This window comes from Mirounga leonina, unplaced genomic scaffold, assembly GCF_011800145.1.
Source record: "Mirounga leonina isolate KUSES-001 unplaced genomic scaffold, KU_Mleo_1.0 Mir_129, whole genome shotgun sequence".
NCBI classification, from domain to species: domain Eukaryota; kingdom Metazoa; phylum Chordata; class Mammalia; order Carnivora; family Phocidae; genus Mirounga; species Mirounga leonina.
Genome location: NW_023270323.1, coordinates 3,322,850 through 3,346,743, shown reverse-complemented (window position 1 = coordinate 3,346,743; position 23,894 = coordinate 3,322,850). Strand labels below are relative to the sequence as shown.

General features: G+C 38.2%; 1 protein-coding gene across 1 annotated transcript in view; it reads right to left on the bottom strand.

Annotated features, from left to right (window-relative positions):
* UNC5C (unc-5 netrin receptor C) overlaps positions 1 to 23,894 on the bottom strand; it is a 344,363-nt gene that overhangs the window by 105,498 nt on the left and 214,971 nt on the right. Inside the window, exon 3 of the mRNA XM_035004478.1 lies at positions 8,201 to 8,344. Within this exon, the coding sequence (XP_034860369.1) occupies positions 8,201 to 8,344 (144 nt within the window). The remainder of the gene's footprint in view (positions 1 to 8,200; positions 8,345 to 23,894) is intronic.

Genomic DNA, 23,894 nt, shown 5'->3' with positions numbered 1-23,894 from the left:
TTACTATCTAAAAAAGCCTCAATCGTGCAGTTAATCTTATCTAATACAAAATCTGGCCTCTGTAAGTTATAATTGGCTTATTAGGGGCTTAAACAGTTGCACATGGGATCAAACCACAGCTCAGAAATGCATGTTAATGAACAGGCCATTTACTCTGGTGTGCTGGTAAACTGGCTGAACTCTACCAGGCTATTTGGTGTTAGGCTACCAGACTCTGTCATGGTATAACCTAAATCTTTCGGAACACCTGGTTAAAGAAATGTATTATTTGGTTAAGTCATCATAATTTAGTATAATTTAACCTTGTTTTCTGCCCTGTAGACATGTAGGGAATGGAAAAGAAACATACAAGGCCACGAGCAATGACCTCTCTATATAATAACTCACAATAATTCACAGGATTACATCTATGTAATTGAGGATACTACTGCCCTACACCAGAAATATTAATTAATTAATTCTTTTAAGAGACTTATTGAGGTCCTACACTATGCAGGCATCACTGTAGACATTTTGAATTCATCAGTGAATAAACCAAACAAAAATCCTTGCCCATGTGGATCTCACTTTCCAAGGGGGTGGCGGAGATAAGACTACAACCCATGAACATAATAAATAAGCAAATACATAGTAGGTGAAAAGTTGGTAAGTGCTATGAAGAAAATAAGTACAAAAATGTACTGGAGGTTTGAAGTGTGTGTGTGGGGGGGGCAGAGAAGCAATCACTTTATGCTACCTGATGTCCTTAAATTATTTGGGTGATACAACATTTTTCCTAAAAGAACGTATCATTAGCATTGAATAACATCATCACTTTGTCCCATCGTATGCTTTCAGTTTAATTCAATTTCATTCTATTTATTTATATCTTCAGTTACTTAGCACCAACCATGTGCAAAGCGCTATTTTTAGGCATTGGGGGCATCACAATAAAGAAAATAAAGTGCCTGATCTTGTGAAGCTTATTTTCTGGTGGTGGAGACAGTCAACATAAAAGGAAACAAATAATGATGAAGAGAAATGCTCTCAAGAAAAACTAAAGCAGGTTTGGGATTAAGAGAGTGACAGAGTTGGGGTCAGTGGGCTTTAGCTCAACCGGTCAGGGTTGACCCCTCTGAAGAGGTGACACCTCAGCAGAAATCTGAGTGAAAGAAGAAAGTGAGCCTGAGCCACATTTAAGCATTGGGGAAGAATATTCCAGGTGGGAAGGAACAGGTATTACAAATAGCCTGTATTTGAAATGAGTGTACTGCATTCTGGAAACAAAGAAGCTGGTGAGGTTGGAACAGACCAAGCAATAGGAGAGAGGCAGGAACCCGAGGCCTTCTGATGCCTCTGCACAAAATAATAGTGAGTTTATAACATTATGCCTGTGGAAAATAAGATAATTTTGTAAACTACCACCTGACATAAAAGTCACTGTCACCTCCTCTCCTGTCTGTACCCAGAGTATTTGTTAAAAGCATGGACTCTCTTGCTGGTCGGAAGAGCTTCTCTATACACCAGATGTGAACTCAGGCAGGATTTTTAATCTCCCTTTGTTGTCAGGTTTCCCATCTGTAAAAGTGTGATTATTGCACCCATCATATAGAATTGTTGCACGGATTGAATGAGCTAATCCACATAAGTGTTGGTCAAAGGGTATAAATTTCAGTTACTAAATGAATAAGTTCTGGGGATATTTTTCTGCAGCATGGTGACTACAGTGAATCACACTGTATTATGTACTTGAAATTTGTTAAGAGAGTAGATTTTAAGTGTTTTCACTAAAAGAATAAAAGGTAACTATGTGAGGTGAGAAATAAAGTGATTGAAACAGTGTCACCATTCTAATCATTAATTCTAGAGCCCATCTATCCAGTGCTTTCAAACAACTGAGTTGTGGCTAGTCTTAATGGACAAGTACTGTAAGTGTAAACGCATCAGATCTCAAAGATAATCATGCAAAAAAAGAATATAAAGGATTCATTAACACTTGTTTATATCGGTTACTTTGTTGGAATGATAGTTGAGATATACTGGACTAAAAGATATATTACTAAAATTAATTTTGCCTGTTTCTTTTTACTTTTTTAAGGTTGGCTACTGGAAAAGTCTAAATGACATAGGTGGCTGGAATTACATGTCTCTGGACACTGCTATTCTGGATAATATGCGAGACACTACAGACTCACAAATGTGAACAAGGCTTAGTCCAAACCCACAGGTGGTCACAAGGTGGTTCTGATCCCAGGGAAAAGGACAAATGAGCAATGAGAGACGAGCAGAGAGGGCCACCTTGATCCTCCTTCATTCTTCCCAGGAACTATCATATTCCAATCTGTCACCAGTGGCCTTTGAGATTTATTGGTTTGCACAAGAATAAAGAAAAAGATCCTTAGGAACTATCCTGCCATTCCCAGAAAGATGGATTCTCTGTGCACATAAATTCACTCTGACTCCTGAATCGTAGGAGAAGGGTGACCATATGGAGTGCTCCTTCATCCTCAGGCATGGGGGATAAATTACAGTCTAATTGTAGGTGAATTGGCAGAGAATTTCATCCTCTAGGACTGAGAGCCAAGGCCTGGGACATGAAGTTGTAAAATAAGAAGAGACTTTTTAGTTTTTAATGTTAACTCAGAAAAAAAAATGTTAACTGAGTACAGAGAAGTTTCAAAATGCACAAATATCGGTTGTTATGAACACCTATTATCAGTCACTGAGCATTTGTTTTGTGTCTGGTGCTATGCCATATGCTTTACAAGTTTATCCAATTCAATCTTAAAATAACCCTATCATTTGCATTTCACGGTTGATGAAACTAAGGCTCAGAGGGGTTAAGTCACGTGACCAAGGTCATATTAGTAAGTGATGGGACTAGGATTTGGACATAAGTCAGCCTGGCCCCAAAACCTGTGCTTTAACGATTCCACTATGCTACTGACATTGTATTCCTTCCCACGAACAACTACAACCACATCAACAACAATCAGAACATCAAAATAGCAGCCCTATCAAAACTAAGACATTGCCCAAAGAATGACAGTGTTCGCTAACATTTTGCCTGAATTATATTCTTACCTTAACACTAGGAATTTTCCCATTGGCTTTTGAACAAGGGATACCAGAAGAAAAACCAATGAAACTGGTAGCCATATTGCCATAAAGGCTCTGCTTGGGATAGACTTGAGGTCTCTCAGAAGCAACTCCTTGCTCTGCAGTGGAAGCCATGGCACCCACGGAGGACACTGGCATGGCCCTGTGGTAAATGTGCACCATTCTAGAGGAGGCATGTCATGTTCTCAGCCCGTGCCTGGCTACATTCTAACTTCCATAGTTCCTTTTATTCTCTTCTGCTTTGATTGCATCACAAATCAATTTTTATATTTTACATAGTTTGAATAAACGAAATATTATAAGCAAATAAACAAATAGCCAATATTCATTCCTGCCTTATAAACTTCTGAAAATAGAGCTTTTTGTGAAAGAACGATGAGCTCCTCCATCGTACACGTGAGTATAAGTCTAATTAGGTGAGATGTAATTGCATTTATTTAACCTTAGCATCACAGTTATCTTTGCCTGAGACAAATTTAAACTTTAACTGCAGTTTATGTGATGGCCATCTGTCAAATATTCCTGGGCAAAGCCCCACAGGCTCACTTGAAACAGGGCAAACTAGGAAATCTGCAAGCTTCATGCAATATTGGCAAGAACTTGCTGGGTAGAAATCAGTCTTAATAAAAATAAATGAAATTTAACCTTTTGTTTTTTTAAACATGATATAAATCTATATGACTACATCTTTACATATTGGATGGTCTTCTTTGGCCATACACACATATGAGTTCAGTAAAGTATGGAACTACAGGCAAACTGTTCTTCAGTCTTATCGCATGAAGACAAAAAGGTGCTATGGGCAAATTAATCTCTTACTAAAAGTGTTTTCTTATTATTTGAAAATGTCAAATTACGTTCAGCAAAGTTTATATAATACATTGCAAATAAAGATGGGGTTCTTATATGTATTTAATTTTTATGTGGAGAATAGGGACATATATAGTGTGTATATATATATACACACACCATACATATGTTATGAAATTTTATATATATACATATATATGTGTGTGTATATATATATATATATATATATATATATATATATGGAACTGGCACAATAAGAGATTCCTCATTTGGAACTATGCAGTCCTTAAACTTCAGCTTTAGGCAAGCCAATTTAGTATGGAATATAAATTTGTGATTTTAAATATTCATTATAATTGATATTAATGAACACATAGCAATGAAAGATAAAAGTTTAGTCTTATATCATTGTACCTCTTTTGATTATAATTAGAAGCTAACTTTGAATTCATTTAAATATTTGACCAAAACAATTAGTTTATTTCTTTTTAAAATGTTTAAAAATATCTTTTAGCGTCATAATTAATAAAATGAAGTCTTCACGAGTTGTTGTAGACGATTATAGTGAATGTAGGGTTTTGCCACTGAGATCCCTTTTCAGGACTGACCCCACTTTTTGGGAGTTTTGCCTGTGAGACAGCTCTGTGCCTCTCTCGTGGAACTGCCCTCAGTTGAGGAGAGCTGACTTGACCCAGGTCACACAAGCTGGGAGGGGTTGGGAGTAAGGCAAGGGCTGACATCCATTGACTAGTCCATGTGGAGGAACAAAGGCCCACTCACCCCTATATCTCAAGGTGGGGCAACTCTACAGGGCCATTTGAGCTCCAGAGCTCTCTATGTGGTCATCCTTTGTCATACCTGCCCTGAAGCTCAATTTCTCCATCTGCCCAATCCTACGGCCTGCGTTCCTCCACAGGTACCATTCCTAAGAGTACTGTTCACTACGTTTCCTGCATGCATGTCCCCATCTCAGAGTCTATTTCATAGAGAATCCGTATAAGACAAAGAGCAAATCTCTTTAGATATGCTCTGAGAGGAAAGTTTAATATACAGCATTTTAATAAACTTCACCGGGAATTTTTTATAACAGTTCTAATTCAACAAAATTTATTAAACATCTATGATGTTCTAGGCATTGTGCTAAGCACGAAAGATATAAAGTTAAGCAAAACTGAGTTAATCAAAATTGATTTCAAAGAACTTGCTGGCATGAAATACAGACGTTACAACAAGTGAACATAATTCAATTGAGACAAGCCCTATATGAAGAGAATGGACGCACTGCTCATGGGGAGACCCATGAGACAGGAATGACTTCACTCAGGACATGTGAAGCAAATTCTTCAAAAAGCTCAAGCCTCTTGAATCATTCTTTCTTCTCTCTCTCTCTCACATCTCACAGCCAATCTTTCAACAAAAGCTATTACCTCTGCCCTTAAATATACAATAGTCCCCCCTTGTCTGCTGTTTTGCTTTCGGCGGTTTCAGTCAGCCACAGTCAACTACAGTCCAGGAGCAGATGAGCCTCCTTCCGACTTAGCATCAGAAGGCCACCAGTGGGCTGACGTTATGTCACAATGCCCTTGTCATTCACCTCATCACACAGGCATTTTATCGCCTCACATCAGCAGGAGAAGAAGGGCGAGTCCAGCACAGTAAGATCTTTTGAGAGAGAGATCACATGCACTAACATTTATTACAGTATATTGTTATCATTGTTCTATTTTATCATTACCGTTATTAATCTCTTACTGTGCCTAATTTAGAAATTAAACTTTATCATAGGTATCTACAGAAAAAACATTGCATACATAGGGGTTGGTACTATCTGCGGTTTCAGGCATGCACTGGGGGTCTTGGAACGTATCCCCCTGCAGATGAGGGGAACTGCTGTATCCAGGAGCCAGGCTGCACCCCCTTCACTGCTTCTAATCTATGCAGGTCTAACATCTCTCACAGACACAGCCTCATAACTGGGCTTTGTGCTTCTACCTCAACACAAGTCGTGATTCTGCTAACACGGAAGTCAGATCATGAATTGCTCTGCTGAAAACATTCCAGAGTTCTCTTCTCAAACTAAGAACCAAAGCCGTTACACCTACAGTGTCCTGGGCCATCTGCCTACGAAGGCCAGCACATGCCTGCCTAGGAGTCTTGGTATCTGTGGTACTCACTGCTCCCTCTGCCTGAGTCCCCCTGCCCCTCCTTCAGATTTCTCCAACTGTCAACATCTTCCAGAAGAATTCCCTGACCACCCACCCCCAGCACAACATACCCTCTTTTTCTGCTTTACTTCTCTTCATTGCGCTTACCATCTGCTCTGGTCGTGATTATTATTTATTTTATTTCAAGTTTGCCCTTGCCCACCTGAACATAAACTCCATGAAGGCAAGGATCTTGACCTGGTTTGTTTTTGGCTCCATACCCAATTCCTACAAATGCCCCAAGAACAGAGTAAATGCTACTAAATATGGTTAAATAAATGAATGTTTACAAATAACGAAGAGACATAAGAGAAGGGTGAAACCTTTCAGTGTGAACAGTAGCTGGAAAGCACGGACATCAAAGTATTGCTAATCTAGTGTGATGAAAATGGAAACATTCTCTGTGGTTGGAGCTGGAAACACAGGTGAATATGTAAACCATGAAACACGGTTGTCACGGGCTGAACTGTTCACACGTTGAAGTCCTCGCCATCAGGACCTCCGAATGTGACTTTATTTGGAGACAGGGCCTTTAAAGAGGTGGCGAAGTTAAAATGAGGCCTTTAGGGTGGTTTTAATCCAATGTGACTGGTGTGTCTTTACAGGAAGAGAAATTTGGGTCTGCACAGTTACAGAGGGAAGAAAGTGCAAAGGCGTGGAGAAATCAACCATCTACAGGCCCAGGAGAGAGGCTCTCGAAGGAGCCAACACTGTTGGGCCTTGACCTCAGGCTTGCCGTTTCCAGAACTGAGCAAAGAGATTTCTGCTGCTTAAGCCACCCGGTCTGTGGTACTTTGTATGCCAGCTCTAATGGACTCATATGATGGCATATGGCACCGTAAGGGATCTTTATCTCACAGGCCACTGTAACTTTTTAGCCAGGGCAGGAGGCGATCTGTGCGGAGATCGGGGTTTCAGGAAGACTGCATTTGCGGTGATACGGAAGGCGGACTAAAAGGGAAACAACGGGAGCCCTGGGGACTAACTGGGACATGTTTGTCATGGCTGTGACCTAGATCAAGTAGGAGGGAAGGGAAGAGGCGAGTAGGGAATTGGGAGAGGCCTCAGAGCCCAGACGGTTGGGACCCAGTGACGCATGATAGGTGGGTGATGTTGACATCCATTACTAACAATTTAATAAAATGCAGGCATACAAAAGAGTTCAAATGACATAATTCACATGGATTTCAGCAGTTTCAGACTTGCGAAAATATCTCAATATGGGACCTTACGGAAGATGAAAGCAGCATTCATGCTGTTCCAGATGTGAATAGCACTCATTGAGAAAAGGGGCCTGCCGAAAGAGCTGCAGGCTACATCTCTATCTTAGGCATAATACGCATTAGCATATTTAAAAATTTGAGAATTTTGCAATGAATAAACCTACTTAACTTTGTCCAAAAAAAAATAATTTCCCACATTTATTTGATTATGGAACCTTTTTTTGTGAGGCACTTCTTAACCTCTCCCTAAACATGAATGCTCCAGAATTTAGTACAGTTTGGAAAACAGAGGTGTATTTTGATGCACTCGAATGGCTCCGAAAAATAGAGAAGCTTTGTATGGGTAATTCCTATTTCCAATAGTAAAACTAACCAACGTTGTTCTAACACACTGGAAGAATAAACTCATTAAAGGAATATATAGCTGGTTTTCCTGTAGCCTAATTCTTACCAGATTAAAAAAAAGAAAATTCAGGATCTTTTTAAAAATATCACGAATTCTTTCACATCCCAAAAGAGCAACTGTCCATGTCTTTTTTTTTTTTTTTTAAGATTTTTATTTATTTATTTGGGAGCGAGAGCGAGAGCGAGAGAATGAGAGAAAGAACACGAGAGGGGTAAGGTCAGAGGGAGAAGCCAAAGGCAGTCGCTTAACCAACTGAGCCACCCAGGCGCCCCATGAGAAACTGTCCATGTCTTGAAACAAAAAACGATATTCTGGTGACTTAAGAGGAGCGTGTAGCTCAAATGCAGAAATCTGGGAGTTCTGACCAGGGTTCTTTGAATCTAGAGCCTGTGACGGCCTACATTTCCCCACATTCCACTAGGTTCTGAAGCCCAGGGTGTCCATGCACAGAGACTCACATGCGATGCGCACGTAGGCCTTCCTGCTCTTTGTGGTGCCCGCTGAGCTCCAGGCCACACACTGGCACCAGTAATCTTCGGGCCCAAAGAGTTCTTCGACTTGCTGGCGCGAAATCTCAATGCTCACTTCCCGGACAATGAGACCTGCCAAGAGAAACGGAGATTGAAGTCAGGAGAAGGCTTGTACTAGCAGACTACGAAACATCATACCATGTATTTCCCCACAGTGATCCATCTTGATGCCATTGATCACCATCCCAGATATTGCCTCTCTCCACCTGTGATCTTCCTCTGGCTCCCATTATTTGTCTCCCAACTTTTTCATTTTCTTATTTGCTATTTCAGATCTTCTGCTTTCATCAGAAGATGAAAGTGGAGTAGATCTATCACGGCACAAAATTACACTTTTTCCCAAAGCGTCCGACAAATATTCACCCTCCGCTGAGTTAGCTTGCTCGGTATATTCAAACATGAACATGAGTTTCACATCTTCTAAGGATCGTACCCCCACTATACAGGTCATGGGTAAGACATCCGTGTGCTACACATAGCCTCACAATGATTAAATCTTCCTAACTCCTCACATGAAATGACAGAGAATAACCTAAAACTATAATCACAAGTATATAAATCATAAATATATATTGGTTTATGTATATAAATATATATCAATTTTATTATAGTATCATCTGGTACCATACAGCTATATACAGTTTTACAACACTTTACATAGTTTTACAATAATTGAATCCTCCTAACTCTTCACAAGGAATGAGAATGATCTAAAACTATAATCATGAGTACATAAATCATAAATATATACATGTCATATATCAGGTTTTATTATAATATGACCTAGTACTTTATAAATATGTGGTGATCATCTAAAACTAAGTTATTTTTATAGCTGTTTTTTAGTTATTAAAGCGCACTGCTTTCTTTAAAAAAAAAATACTAGTCTTAGTTAACAAATCCTTGCTATTCTATCCAAAGAATGTATGACTTTAAAGTTTTCATGCATAATACTTTTTATGCATAATATTTTGAAAGCCCAAATGTTTCTCTATAATGTAACCAAAATCCTGTTAAAGTAGCTTCCAGCTAAAATGCTCAAATATTTGGATTTTATTTTACAGCATTATGTAATCCTGCATAACACAAATTGAACTAAGAATCTGGGATTATCATTTTAAGAGTATTTATCTTGATATATCAAAATCTGTTTCAGAGAGTCATTCTGCAAAATGCCTCTTTGCACTGAGCAAGAACGATCATCTGAACGATGTATGTGGGCAACTGCCAATTTTCCTGCACACTCTATCAGAATGAAGTGCTTATTGAGAGAACTAACAGGGAGACCCTTAGGGTTAAGTATAAGCACAGTAAGAAAGATGAAATATATTGCTTTGTACTTTTTATTCATGTATTCATTCATTCATTCATTGAACAAATATTTATTTCATATCAGTTATGGAAAAGATATTGCCCTAGGGACTTGTGAATCTCTGATGAGTAGGATAGTCATTACCCTCAATGAACTTATATAATTGTGAAGGGGGTACATATTAACTAGAGATTATACAATTTATTTTCTTGATTACAATTGTGTTCAATGCTACAAAGGAGAAGTATAGAGAAAATGAGAGTGAATAACAAGTAAACCCAACTTAGTATGAAGGATTCAACATGAGTTAAGTTGGTTAAATTATATAGGGAGAGGGACAAAACATATGGGAAGAAGCAGGAAAGAGAATGAGGAGATTGGGAACCCGGAAGACAGCTGAGCACCAAACACAGAGATAGTGGCATGAGATGAAGCTAGAGACAAGAAAACGATCAGTCAATACACAGTCCTGTAGACCAGTGGTTCTCAAAGTGTGGCCTCAGAGCAGTTTCATCAGCATCACGTGGGAACTCGCTGGAAGTGAAAACTCTTGAGTCCCACTCCAGACTCAAATTGAATAAGAAACTTTGAGAGTTGGGACCAGCGATTTGTGGTTTAACTCGCACTCAAAGAATTTAGATGCTTGCTATGGTTTGAGAACCTGTTGCACACCATGTTTAGGATTTGGAATTTCTTTCTGAAGGTCACGGATGTCATTAAAGTGTTTTAAGCAAGTAGATGACATCATCAGATGAGAATTAATATATATGTATATATATGTGTATATATGTATGTATGTGTATATGTGTATATATATGTGTGTGTGTGTATATACACATATATGTGTGTGATATGTGTAAGATATAGAGCTTAGTTCCTAGAAGGTATGATTTCTTAAACTCTTTGACTATGACTTCTTGGTATAGGTGACATGAAGGTGTCATCTAAAGACACTAAAAAAGAGTATTCCAGAACTTACCCTAAAACCTAGAACATGCTCAAATGGGTAAAAGCCCTCAGGGAAATTAATGAACACCCAATAGAAGTAGATGCTGTCCCACTGGGGAAACAAGCAATATTTTCTATTGAGAACTGATGGGACTTGAGTCAGAGAAACATAGATCCACTCAAGGGTCCCTGAACTGAAATGAAGCCCAGGAAAGTGGATTTTATAAGCCCAAGGCAGGGCAAGATCCTGATGGGGCAACTCTATGGTCAAAAGTTTATTAAATATATTTAAAGTGATTTTAAAGTCTTGAAAATTAGCAAGGCTTTTATGCTTATACAGTGACCATTTAAAAATAATTTTCAAGGGCTGCCTGGGTGGCTCAGTTGGTTAAGTGTCTGCCTTCAGCTCAGGTCATGATCCTGGATTCCTGGGATCCAGCCCCATGTCGGGCTCCCTGCTTAGCGGGGAGTCTGCTTCTCCCTCTCCCTCTGCCCTTCCCCCGACTCATGCTCTCTCTCTCTCTCTCTCAAATAAATAAATAAAATCTTTAAAAAAAATAAAAATAATTTTAAGTCACTGGCGCATCTAAATCCCTCACCCCTCTATGAAAAGATTAGTGTATTATTTTAGTCAACGTCCAAATAATAAGACAATCTCCACAGCAGAAATCCCAACTTATTAACAAAAAACACTACTTCCTTTCCACTTTCCTAATCCCTGCTTTGGTCCTCTCACTTTCCTGTCCTACTGTAATGGTTCTCATTTTCTGATATCTAGACGTTCACAGAAAGATGGAGCACAGCTTTCCCCCTCCACTCCCACCTTTCTTTTTATTCCACTCTCCGGTATTTCATACTTTTGCCTGTTTTACTTGTTTATACCTCCTCTCTTCATGCAGAAATTCAGTTACTGGAAACAAAACTCTTCCTTCAAAAGTTGTTGCAATAAATTTATAGTCACCAAAGGGCTGATAAACCTGCAGTGTGTATTTCCTCAAAACTATAATGGCTTTTTCCAAAATGCAGGGCAGCAACAAATGGGCTCAAGATATTAAAACCACACACAAATATTTTGTGTCCCAAGATGATAACTTCAGGTTCCATTCCTCATCCCCCGCCTGCCCCTCCCCACCTTTTTACTTAAAGCAATTACAGGAAACCTAATTAAATGCTAGGGTAGCTTCACTAGAGCCACTGTATCCTTCAGCCCAAATAGGCTCATGGATGTTTCTACTGACCACAAATCCGAGGCTTTTTCAGAAGCCACAGACAGACCCTCCTGCTACAGGGTTTATTCATAGTATGAATGTTCTGAATTGTGCGGCTCAGGCTCTCTGTGGGTGCAGGAGTCAAGCACACACCGATTTTTGTCTTTAGCTTCATAGATGCCCCATTTAGGAGGAGATGGATTGATTAGTTGGCTTACAGTTGTCGTGCCACAGGCCCTAAGTTTACATTCCAACTTTTGGTCAACAACACTAGAACAAGAAAGAACTGAAGCAGGAAGTCTCACAACACTTAAAGCTTAGAATGCCCTACAATCAGCTGCGTTAGTCAAGCTCTGAGATACTTTGTTATATACCATCTATTCATTACCTAGGTAAGTTCATTACCTATGACACTCTGCTCATCAAACCAGAGGCTAGTGGTTTGGGTAAAAGTAGGTAATATCCTTCCTCTTTGAAAGTAAAATTTTAAATCTGCTTGAAGTCCTGTGATGGAAAAAGCAAGCTGCCTTGAAATTTGTAATGCCATCAGCATTACTTCCAAGGCGGGCTGCTTTGAAGAGCATTTGGGAACTTGAAATTGGTTTCAGGTTACTTAAGGGTGGGGGAAAGTGCTTCGTTCTACAGATTTACTCAAATACAAATGTGTATTTTCCATCACGTCTGATAAGATCAAAGATTTTCCATCAGCATTCTTCCTTTAATAGAGGCATCTCCAGGACGCATGCTGTTTGAAGTTTGCAGTGATCTGCTTTTATAATAGGATTCATTGTGGTTTGGGAGCCAGAGTGCAGGCAAGTAATTAGCATGCTATATCAAGAAGTCTTATAATGAATATGAATATGCACTTGCTAATAGGGAGTTTCAAATGATTTTAGAAATCCAGATGCAAATGCAACCCTCTGATTGGATCTTTGTAAGGCTATACATGCATATGGCAATAATATCTGGTAAAATGACATTTATTCCTTATCTTGAGCAAAACTTTAATTTTATCATAGTGTTCAGGCACCACAAATAGTGTTTTCCTAGAGGTTATTATAAAACGATCACAAATACATGATGCATACTGTTGAATAATTATTTAAAGCAGTATCTACATTCCCTGAGAAATATAATCTGTAGTACCATCAACAAACATTAAGGGTCCACTAATGTCAAAAATTACGTTAAGTTCCAGAAATGTAAAGATGGACAAAATATCGCCTCCAGCATTGTGATCATTTATCTCGTTTATTAGGTGATACTCCAAAATCGTGCATCATCTCAGAAGATTTTTTAACATGTGGTCATCAAATCCTCGCCTTCTGATACCCCACGTACGTTTCACTAAACAGCATCCTAAGCCCACATTAGACGTAGGTGTTATGTATGCCTAAGTTGTACTTCTTAACGACTGTATCTTTCATAAGGCAAAGGGAAGGTTTGAGACATCATGTTGTGTAGACCTACCAATTCGGCTCCCTCCAACACTCGCCCTATTGGGAGACGATCTGCAGAGGTCACTCGACCAAATCTCATTATAGTATATTCACAGGACAGAGGTTGGTGGGCAATGTATGAAGCTGCAGGTAGGGATGATCTGGGATATATCACAATACTTTATTGAATTAGCTGGTCTCTTTTTCATGCTTTCTTCCAGAGCTTAATCTTATTAGTTTTCATTAATATGATCTAAAATATGCTACATATCAGTTCTAGATGTCTTAATATAAATTAAATCACGCAAAATAGCAGCATTATTTAAAAGGATGTCATGCCAAAAAAATAAAAAATAAAAAAAAACCCTGACAATTATTTCAGCTCCTCACTAAAATAATGGTTTTACGTTACATGAAGTCATCTGACAATCTTTAAACTACATCAGGAAAAGAAGACATTGTAATCACATAATTTACCAACTTTTCTCTGAAATGCTTTCCTTGGATTTTTAATATAATATTTAAAATATAAACAGGCCATCTAATTAAGTAAAATTACTTGTATAACTGAAAATTACAATTTACTGGTATATTAGATTTATTATAATTTTGTTAATTACATTTTTTATCTTTGTGGTCAAGATGAATTTACCTAAAAGTCAAAGAATAACACGGCTGGGACTGACTGGCTCAAGGGAGTTGCTTGGAAACATTTCATACCTGGGTCATTGACCTGATTTCCTTTTTTACATGATAATTTCTAGTTACTTGGTTCCGTTTGGCATTCCATGTCCAATGAGGATCTGTGTTTTGTTTTGCTATGTTTTTGTTTTGTCTAGAGCTGAGAAGAAAATATTTATTGGATTGTATATCTGGAGTGGGGAGACTTAAGAGTGCTTTTAGAAAGCTATATGACAACCACAGATAAAGGCAGTTTTTCCCCCTTAAAACTTGAAATGTTAATTGCAAAATGATATTAAAATAGTTATGAATGATACTCTGACAACAGTAATACTGCTTTCCCTTTCCTTTGCAGAAGTGTCAGGTTTTAGACGTTACAGGAGAAACCAGTCCTCCTATTTTTGATTTGACTTTCCAACTATCACCAAACTTAGAGCTGCAAGTATTAATGATAATCGGAGTAGAAGGTATGCAAAAGACTCTTTCTTACACAGAGAGTGGTAATGAGTTAGTGGATTAATTCTACCAGTTGTGGCCCATCATTTAATTCCCATTCTAAACTTTGGTGATGAAAAACCTGTTGAATGTCTGTTCCACGAAGTCTTTCTGAGACCAAAATGGGAGCTAAAATCTTTTTGTATTTTACTTCTGTCTTGTGTGTCAATGTTCTTTGGAATATAAAGAAGTGACTTTGTAAAAATGTGATGGTAATTTAATTTGGAAGGTCACAAAGCACATTCCATTGACATAGCAAATACATTTCTCATCTAAATATTTTTCATAAAACATCAAACTTATTACATACATATTTGAAGATATATTCTAACATTTTTCTTTAAAGTATAATTCTTTTTTTATTATGTTATGTTAATCACCATACATTACATCATTAGTTTTTGATGTAGTGATCCATGATTCATTGTTTGTGCATAACACCCAGTGCTCCATGCAGAACGTGCCCTCTTTAATACCCATCACCGGGCTAACCCATCCCTCCACCCCCCTCCCCTCTAGAACCCTCAGTTTGTTTCTCAGAGTCCATAGTCTCTCATGGTTCTTAATTCTTAATATTATCTAAATCATAACTACATGCATTATTTTCTGTTTTTATTTCATGCAATACATTGGTAATTTCAATAGAAGTAATTTTAACAAAATTAAAAAAAAAATCCTGTCCATAAGGGTGGGGGGAATATTCTATTCTTGGAGGTCGACTTAACCATGAACTTGTGAATTACAGACCTTATTATTGCTCTACCCTTATTATTACTCTACCCTTATGATTACCAGTCACTCATCTAAAAGGTATTTAGAGAGACTCAGCCATGTGCCATGTGCCATGTGCCATGCACTGTTCTGTGGGCTGGGGACACAGTGGTAAAGAATTGTCTTTCACAATTCATGGTGGAGATAGTTCTTGAGCACTTATTTTGACACACCCAGATGAGAAAGACATGGCTAGTTCCAAGGTAGCCATGGAGATGGACTGCTTATGGATCCTTCCTTTAGAAGTTTACCATCTAACACTAAACACACTAAACATACTAAACAAATAGGAGTTTACTGAGTAAAGTGACTCTGTCATATGCATTGTGTATGTATCAATACAGTAACTGGCACATGTATTTGTTCAGTTAATGTATGTTAAATGAATGAATGGTTTATACATATAGCTATCATACCAAGTAGTGTACATTTCAGATATAAGTAAATTGAACTGTAACTCAGAAGAGTAAAAGTAACTAGAATTGATTGAGCATCTACTATGTCTCAGTTCATCTGCATAATAATCCTTGGGAATGGGTATTTTTATATCTATAATCTATAATGTAGGTAAACAGCAGAGGTCAGAATTTAAACAATTTTTCATGCAGCCAATGATTAGCGAAATCAGGATTTAGAGCCATATTATCTGAATCCAATGTTCCTGTTCCTTTCACTATACCAGTATTCTTCAAACTGTGTCTCAAAAAACTGTTCTTGGGGCACGTGGGTGGCTCAGTCAGATAAGAGTCTGCCTTCGGCTCAGGTCATGATCCCGGGGTCTAGGGATTGAGCCCCGAGTCTGGCTCCCTGCTCTGTGAGGAGGCTGCTTCTCCCTCTCCTTCTGCTCCTCCCACCCCTCTCATGCTCCATGCTCTCTCTCTCTCTGTCAAATAAATAAATATTTTTTTTAAAAAGGTGTTCTTTGGTCAAGTAAGTTTGGGGATTTCTGTTTAATACACCTTCCTCTTAGAAACTCAGAATGCTAATCAGTGTATTGAAGGCTTTGGTCAGAAGTTCTGCCATAAAAAAGTATGTTTAATGTGGATGGCCACTATTTCCCCCAAATTTATTAACCCATATAACCCTACAGTCAACATAAAGACAGAGCCCCATCTGATTAAGTCTTTCAATGTGATTTTGTTTAGCATTTTCCATCTGTTGGTTTATTGAATAAAAGTAATCTACTGTTTGGAAAATTCTGAAAACCCCATGAAGAAAGCTATCGTGAAACAGCTTCAGTGGAGAGATCAGGGTAAACCTGGGGAAATGGAATATTTGAGTTTGATGCCGAAGCATGGTTTGGGTTTAAAGACTTAGAGCGGAATCAAAGACACTTCAGGAGGATAGAATAGCACAAAGCCAAAGGGCAGAGATGAAAAAGCATGGAGCACTACAGGGGAGAATAGTTTACATGAATGGAGTAGAGAAAAAGACCATGGAATTAGATAGAAGAGAGACTCATAGAGAGCCTCGAATGGCAGCTGGAGAAGTTTGTTCTGTGGAGTGGGGACCCTGTAAAAATGGTAAATTGGTGAAATGATGTTTTTTTCAATGACAGATGCTTTAGGAAAATTAATCTTTCTCAACTAGTAAATAAGACTAATCTGATTTCTTTTAATGGAATTTTAATCATTTTAATTTTAATCATTATTACAAAAGCTGTTCTCAGATCTGTGATCTTACATCAAGTCATTAACCTTAAGAGCAATATTCTTGGTGAACCTCTGAAAACACTGTGGAAACCAGAACATATACCCAAAATAATAATTACTCATCCTGCTGGGCTTTCATCTTGTACCTATCTCATATGATTTAGAAACAAACAAGAGCAATCACCTCTGGAGAGACTGCCACTTCTTTTTATTTTATTTTATTTTATTTTATTTTATTTTATTTTATTTTATTTTATTTATTTATTTGACAGAGAGAAACACAGCGAGAGAGGGAACACAAGCAGAGGGAGTAGGAGAGGGAGAAGCAGGCTCTCCGCTGAGCAGGGAGCCCGATGTGGGGCTCGATGTGGGGCTCGATCCTAAGACCCTGAGATCATGACCTGAGCCGAAGGCAGACACTTAACGAGTGAGCCACCCAGGCGCCCCAAGAGACTGCCACTTCTAACAGTTCTTATGCAGTATACTGGGGACAGCTACTTGCTTGTCTTAAAAGCAATATATTTCATATTCTTAAGGAAACTTTTAAACCAAACTAGAAAGGCTCATTTAAAAAAAAATTCAACTTATCCAGGGCAATTATTGTTACAACTGGGAGATTAGACAAATATCCACGTAATACACAACAACCTACTGATTTCCTTAGATAAGAAAATAAATTCTTGTCCTGTATTTACTGACTTTTGGAAAGTCCTAAATTCACCAAGTCTTGGTTTCTCAAGTTACAAAATAAAGATAAGAACTTTTTTGTCTTGTTGGCTTGTGAGGAAAGAAATGGAATAATAGTTCCAAAGGTACTTGAAATCTATTAAATTAAAATATGTATACTGTATAATAATAACAGTTATTTTGAGAATACAACTATACACTATTCACAAAATTACCATTGGAGTTACTAACATAGATTCAGGACAGGGAAGGAGCACCATGATTGGAAATTATATTAGGCACACACCCAGATGAGAAAGACATGGCTAGTTTTGGAACTTTTCAGCAGAGTTGGGGAAAGTCAGGTCTGGGCGGGGACATCAATTATTCAGGGTAATGCAGATCTGGCTATGATACGGAGTTTGAGCAGCAGGAATGAGTTTTAGTGATTGACCTTTAAGTTTCTTGTCCTTCAGCCAATTAACCCAGGATTTTACCAATCCTCTAGGATTCTCATTATACTGAAGTGTAGATAAAGTGAAGTTACCCTGACAAGATGAGTGGAAGAGTCTACTTTTTTTGGCAACCAAAATGCTTGCACAGCTCATCTATTAGGAATTCCTTATATCCATATTCCATTATACAGGTGAGACAGGGACATTAAATAACCGAATGGAAATTTCTAAGTAGGTTAGCTCTAACTAATTTGGGGCTAAATAAGCAAATTTCCACATTTTAATGAAGATTTAAAATTGATGAGCACAATCATGTCTTCTAGGGTCTTTCTTCACTTACCAACTAGAATGTGAGCTCTATCAGGGTAGAGATTTGTGCCTGTTACATGCTGCTGCTGTGGCATTACAATGAATATTTATTGAATTAATGAAAGAATATTTTCCCTAGGACACTCTTAATACTTATTTAAAAGATATGTGGTCATATCCAAATGCATTTTAGAGGAAAGGAGCTTTTAGTCATCATGGAAGCTGTACCTCCTTCCCTAGCCAGAAAGTCACCATCAAACACAACTTTGACAAACTTTGAAACTGCTTGGCATTCACACTAAGAATGGGGTGGGGGGGGGGTGCTGAGTTATCATAATGTTCTTTAGATTCTTCAAAATTGTTTATAATAGCTGGATAAACACAGCTCAAGTACCAATGAAAGTATTTTTTCTTTGTCTTTTAAAGGAACTCTAATGTGCAAGAATGACCCATTAATTTACAATAAGAAGGAAAATTTAACTTGTGAAATTCCAAGTAGAAGTGAAAAATATTAGCATTTCATATTTTCAAGTCAGGAGTATGTATTTAAACTGCTGCTAAGATACCAATTTTCAATTTTAACTTTATATAGAGACTGAAAAACAACTGTTGTGTTCTGATATTTTCAAAGTATTTCAATATATTCTGAGATCCTTGCTCAAATCATTCTATTATCATTCCAAAGGGAGAGATGATTTAATAAAAACAATGAAACCAAGTATAATGCAGGTAAATTTTTTTCTTTTTTTCATACAGAGTATGTTTCTTTGCTCTTCTGTTGATTCCAAGTTACTATATTCAGTTTTTAATAAACCTAAAACTATAGGTAGAATTCCAGAAGGCAATACTGATACAAATTTGATAATAAAACCTTATTTTTAATGATCCTTGGCAATTAACAGAGGGTATAATCTTTAGGGAAAGATCTGGTTTGAATTCTGTTTTTTTCAGTGAATAGATATATTTACCTTGGTAAAATTCCTTTACCTCACTAAATGTCATTTTCCTCAACAGGACAATGGGAATTAAAATTCCTAATCCAATGGGTTCTTTTAAGGATTAAATGAGATGATATATGTAAAGCTCTTTGCAGAGTAAACCCTTACTAGGAGCTAATGAACAAGATTTCAGAAGCTAGAATAGTTTATGCTATGCTGTGTCCTAAATAACTCCCCTTGTTTCAGAGGCTTTACAAAAAATACAAGTCTATTTTTCCATCAAAACAGTCTCCAGGACAGCTGTCCTACATGAACTCTCTTAGTGATCCAGCCTGCATCTGTGTTGAATCTATAGCCCCTCAACCATGGCTATTGAGCCAGGAGAAGGGAGCACAGAGGACCCACACCTGCTCTTAAGCCTTGGCTCAGCTGCGGCAACATAACTTTCACTCACAGCTCATTGGCTAGAAGTAATCACCTGGGCCTGCTGAACCATAAGGACACCAGGACTTGCAGCGCTCCCCTATGCCCAGAAAGGACAGGAGAACTGGAGGAGTATTATAAATGATAGTTGATAAAGCTACTTCAATAGGCAAAACAAGGCATTGAATTTTTAGGAAATCACAATGACACAAATATTAAGAATTACCAAGCCAAATGAAATTTAAATAAATTTGTTTTCTGTGCTATGAAAGTCTTCACTGACAGAGGGAGTGAAATGTAGACAAATTAGACTATGAGAACAAAAGGAAGAAAACCTGATTTTGGGTCCTGGCGTGGCTATTGTCATGAGTAACTTTGGGTAGGGCATTGCATTTCTCATTTTCTTAAACTTTAAATCAGTAAAAATAGATAGCCCTTTTCCAGTGTACTTCACAGGACTGCTGTGAGGTCAAAAGAAATCTTTAAGAGAAAGTACTTTTAGGGACAGACTGAGGCGCAAGGACTGCCAGCTCCTTACCTCTTTTTGGGAAGACAATCCGACCACATTTTCTAGGTTTCTTTGTCTTAGAAGTGGCCACAAATGCAATTCTGGTCAATAGAATGGGAGTGGAAGATGCTTGTACCTTTTCTTGGCCAAGCTGGTGAAGAAGATTGTGGGTCTCCTCCTCGCTGTCTTTCCCACTCTGCTGGCTGGGTGCAGAAGAGGATGAGGCCAGAGAGGATGACAGAACCACAGGATGAAAGGAGTCTGGGTCCATACCTGACCAATGGGAACAGAGCTGCCCTACAACCAAGGGCACCTTCCTGGAACTGGTATGTAAATAGATGTATCATTGTATCACTTCTGGGTTATTCTATCTTTGGTAGGGTCTGTTACTGAGGCTTAGCATAATGCACACTGAAATGATATAGACTATGAATAATATGCTTGGCACATAGTGGGTTTTTCTAAATGACTACTGGATATATGGATGACAAAAATACTTATTAATCCCACAAAGCTTTGTTGTTTTGTTTTTTTAACTATGATTCAGTGCTTAGCTTCAAATTATTAAAAACATTTTTTATTTGGCAACATCTTGTTAGATAACAGAGAATTTCTATTAATTATGAGAGTTTTCAAATATCTGAATGTATGATTTTAATATTATCCTCAAAATGCTCTAACACCTAGAGCAATTTGCTTATTATAAATGCTTAATATAAATTATATATGGTATGCTTGCAATCTTTTTCAAAGTATCACTTCCAACATAAATGTTGAACAAACAAATTGATGTGAAACACTAGGTTATAATGTTTAATTACCAGTATCATTTATTTACAGGCAATCTTATTTTGGTGTTTTCATAAGAGCTAGAAAAACTTAATCTTTAACAACAGAACAGTGGCACCTGACTCTGAATACTGTGTGTAACTTGCAACGTATTCATGTCCATTCCTACTAGCATCACAAAGAAAAAGAAAGAAGAAAAAATGATTGTTTCCTACCATAAGCTCCAGTTCACTGAGAGAGATATTTATGTAACTATATAATACCACCAACTGAACAAAGAGCTTCAATCATGTTTCTTTTCATATCTCCAGGCAAAGTTTTGTTCTCCTTCCCTTCTTTTACAAATGTGTTTCCTTCAAAGGATACATACTCTACTGGATAAACAATCTCTATGAGAAAACAGGAAAGCTAGCTATTTAATATGTACAGTTCAGTGTCATGAGGTGTGGAATCGCAGTAAATAATATTTTGCGATGATACACTAATAAAGATGATGACATTTTCATGATTAACCATGTTTTTAGTAAAGGGAAATTAATGGGTAGAACTAACCCATCTGAAAGATACATACAACATGCTGACACACAAAACTGGGTTTCCGCATAAAATGTATATGTTATATAGACAGTATACATATGCACCTAAATTCGCTGTTGCGTGTTTATATGCATATCATTCATCTAGTGTTTTCTTTTTACCTACAAGTTGGAATGCATTTACTTCATACTCTATTATAAGCCCATTTAGTCACATTTCTGTCAGATCCCACTTGCATATTCAGTGTTGAATAAATCAGTGGTTAATAAACGTCCTTGAAGTAGCAGGAGGGGAAGAATGAAGCGGGGGAAATCGGAGGGGTAGACGAACCATGAGAGACGATGGACTCTGAAAAACAAACAGGGTTCTAGAGGGGAGGGGGGTGGGAGGATGGGTTAGCCTGGTGGTGGGTATTGAGGAGGGCACATTCTGCATGGAGCACTGGGTGTTGTGCACAAACAATGAATCATGGAACACTACATCTAAAACTAATGATGTAATGTATGGGGATTAACATAAGAATAAAAAAAAATAAACGTCCTTGAAAATGTGTTTGGAGATAAATAATGAACTGCTATATCTGATCATAAATGTACATTTTTACTCTCAGAATCCTGAGCAAAAAGATAGCCTGACCTATTACACAAATATATGGAAAAGGAGAAATGATTATAGGGCAATCATGTCAAAGGAGCCTGGCTTATTCTTACTGAGTGGATACACTACAGACCAAAAAAAAAAAAAAAAAAAATGTTATAACTTCAAAAAATTCCACTGCAAAGGAAATACCAAATGAGGATAGGGAGTCAACCTTTTCATCATAAGTGCTTTTTGTCACATCTCCATGGGCTTGGGGCGTGGGCCCAGCCCCACAGCGTGCAGAGCTGCAGGACGCTCACAATGCCAGCCCGACCGTGCCGCCCCCTCGAAGGAACCGCTCCAGCTGACCACGGGCACGCTTTCAATTTACGGGAGGGCGGTCTGACAGGCAGACTGGGAGGACAGCAGAGATGGAAACACAGATCAAGTACAGATAAAAATATGTCCACCTTGAAAAACACAAACAAGACTTTTAGGTAACAATGTACGGGGAAGCATCTATTGAAAAATGAGAAGAATACAGTCACTTCGTTCTCATTTATGATTTTCACAGTCCCCTTTAGATTCCACTCCAAGCTCTCTCCATAGTCCAATATCTGTACACATCCTACATCTATACTGACTTAAATAATATAGATTTATGTCCCTTGCCCATATCTTATAAATGTCAACCCATCCCTTCTCAAAGCTTCTTGCTACTCAGCAGGTTTCAAATTTGTTTTTACGTGGGTGATCCTTTAGCAATACTTTGAAGTACCTTCCCTATTCAAAGTGAAGAGGGATCCGGTGTCCTAAGAAGAGAAATAATGGTAGCTTATGGGTATTATTTCACACGTTCCTGACTATGAAATAATTCTCTCTGCTTTTAAAAAAGATAGAACACATATGCAAAAGAAAAAAAATCAAAAATAAAATTTAGAAGGAGAAAGGGACCACATAAAATCTTGCCAAAGGTTCATGTTTTACATAAAGCTGCAGTTGGGACTTTACAAAGGAAATCTCTGCACTTTTTACTTCTGGTTCAGAGGATTTACATGCTCTTTCTAATGATCTGGGCCTTCAGCACTGGGTAATGTCTCCCAGTCCCCAGCTTAGCACTCATGCAAAATTGAAGCACTTTGGAGGCAGTTTAGTAGCTGCAGATGAATCTCAATGTGCAGGAAAAGGCATAATGGCTGTTTAGCACTTGCTAGGAGAAGCTGAGGAAATCAGGGGGAAAAAATCTATTGAACTGAAGCCATCTGGGAAGCCAACTGAGAGCAACTGCATTAACAACGTGTTTACATTCCCATTGTGCTGCTAGGCCAAGCAAAAGTGTTGTGTGTGTGTGCGTGCGTGTGTGTGTGCGCACGTGTGCACGCACGCACACGTGCAGATGCACAGAGGGAATTATCAAGTGCAACTCTTTTGATTGTATTGGCTGTTTTCGTTTGGTTTTGGCAAATGTGCGGGGCAAAAATTTTCATGAGCAACGTGGCTATGAGAATGTCCAGGTCTCCGTGAGACAAGGAGACTGTTGGAGGGTAGGGCTTGGAAGGATGCTACCAGCCCGAGGAAAATGAGCGATAAGCAGGAGCCTCGCTGTGCAGGGCTTTTCCTGGATCTGGCCCACAGTACTACACAACAGATTGGGGGAGGCTGCAGAGAGCCAGTAAAGAACAACCAGGGAATGCTTTCGTTGCCTGTTACATTTATAGCTAACTCAGAAATACTGGCCAAACGAAGGAAAACAGCCAGGTAAATGCCGTCAATTTTGGCTCCCATCACCCTCACTGGCTGTCTCCGTCATCACGACACATTTTTTCTTCATGGTATTTAATCAGCTATTTTTAGAGCACTGTGAGGCTCCCAGCAAAAGTGAGCGGAAGATACAGATTTCCCCTATACATTC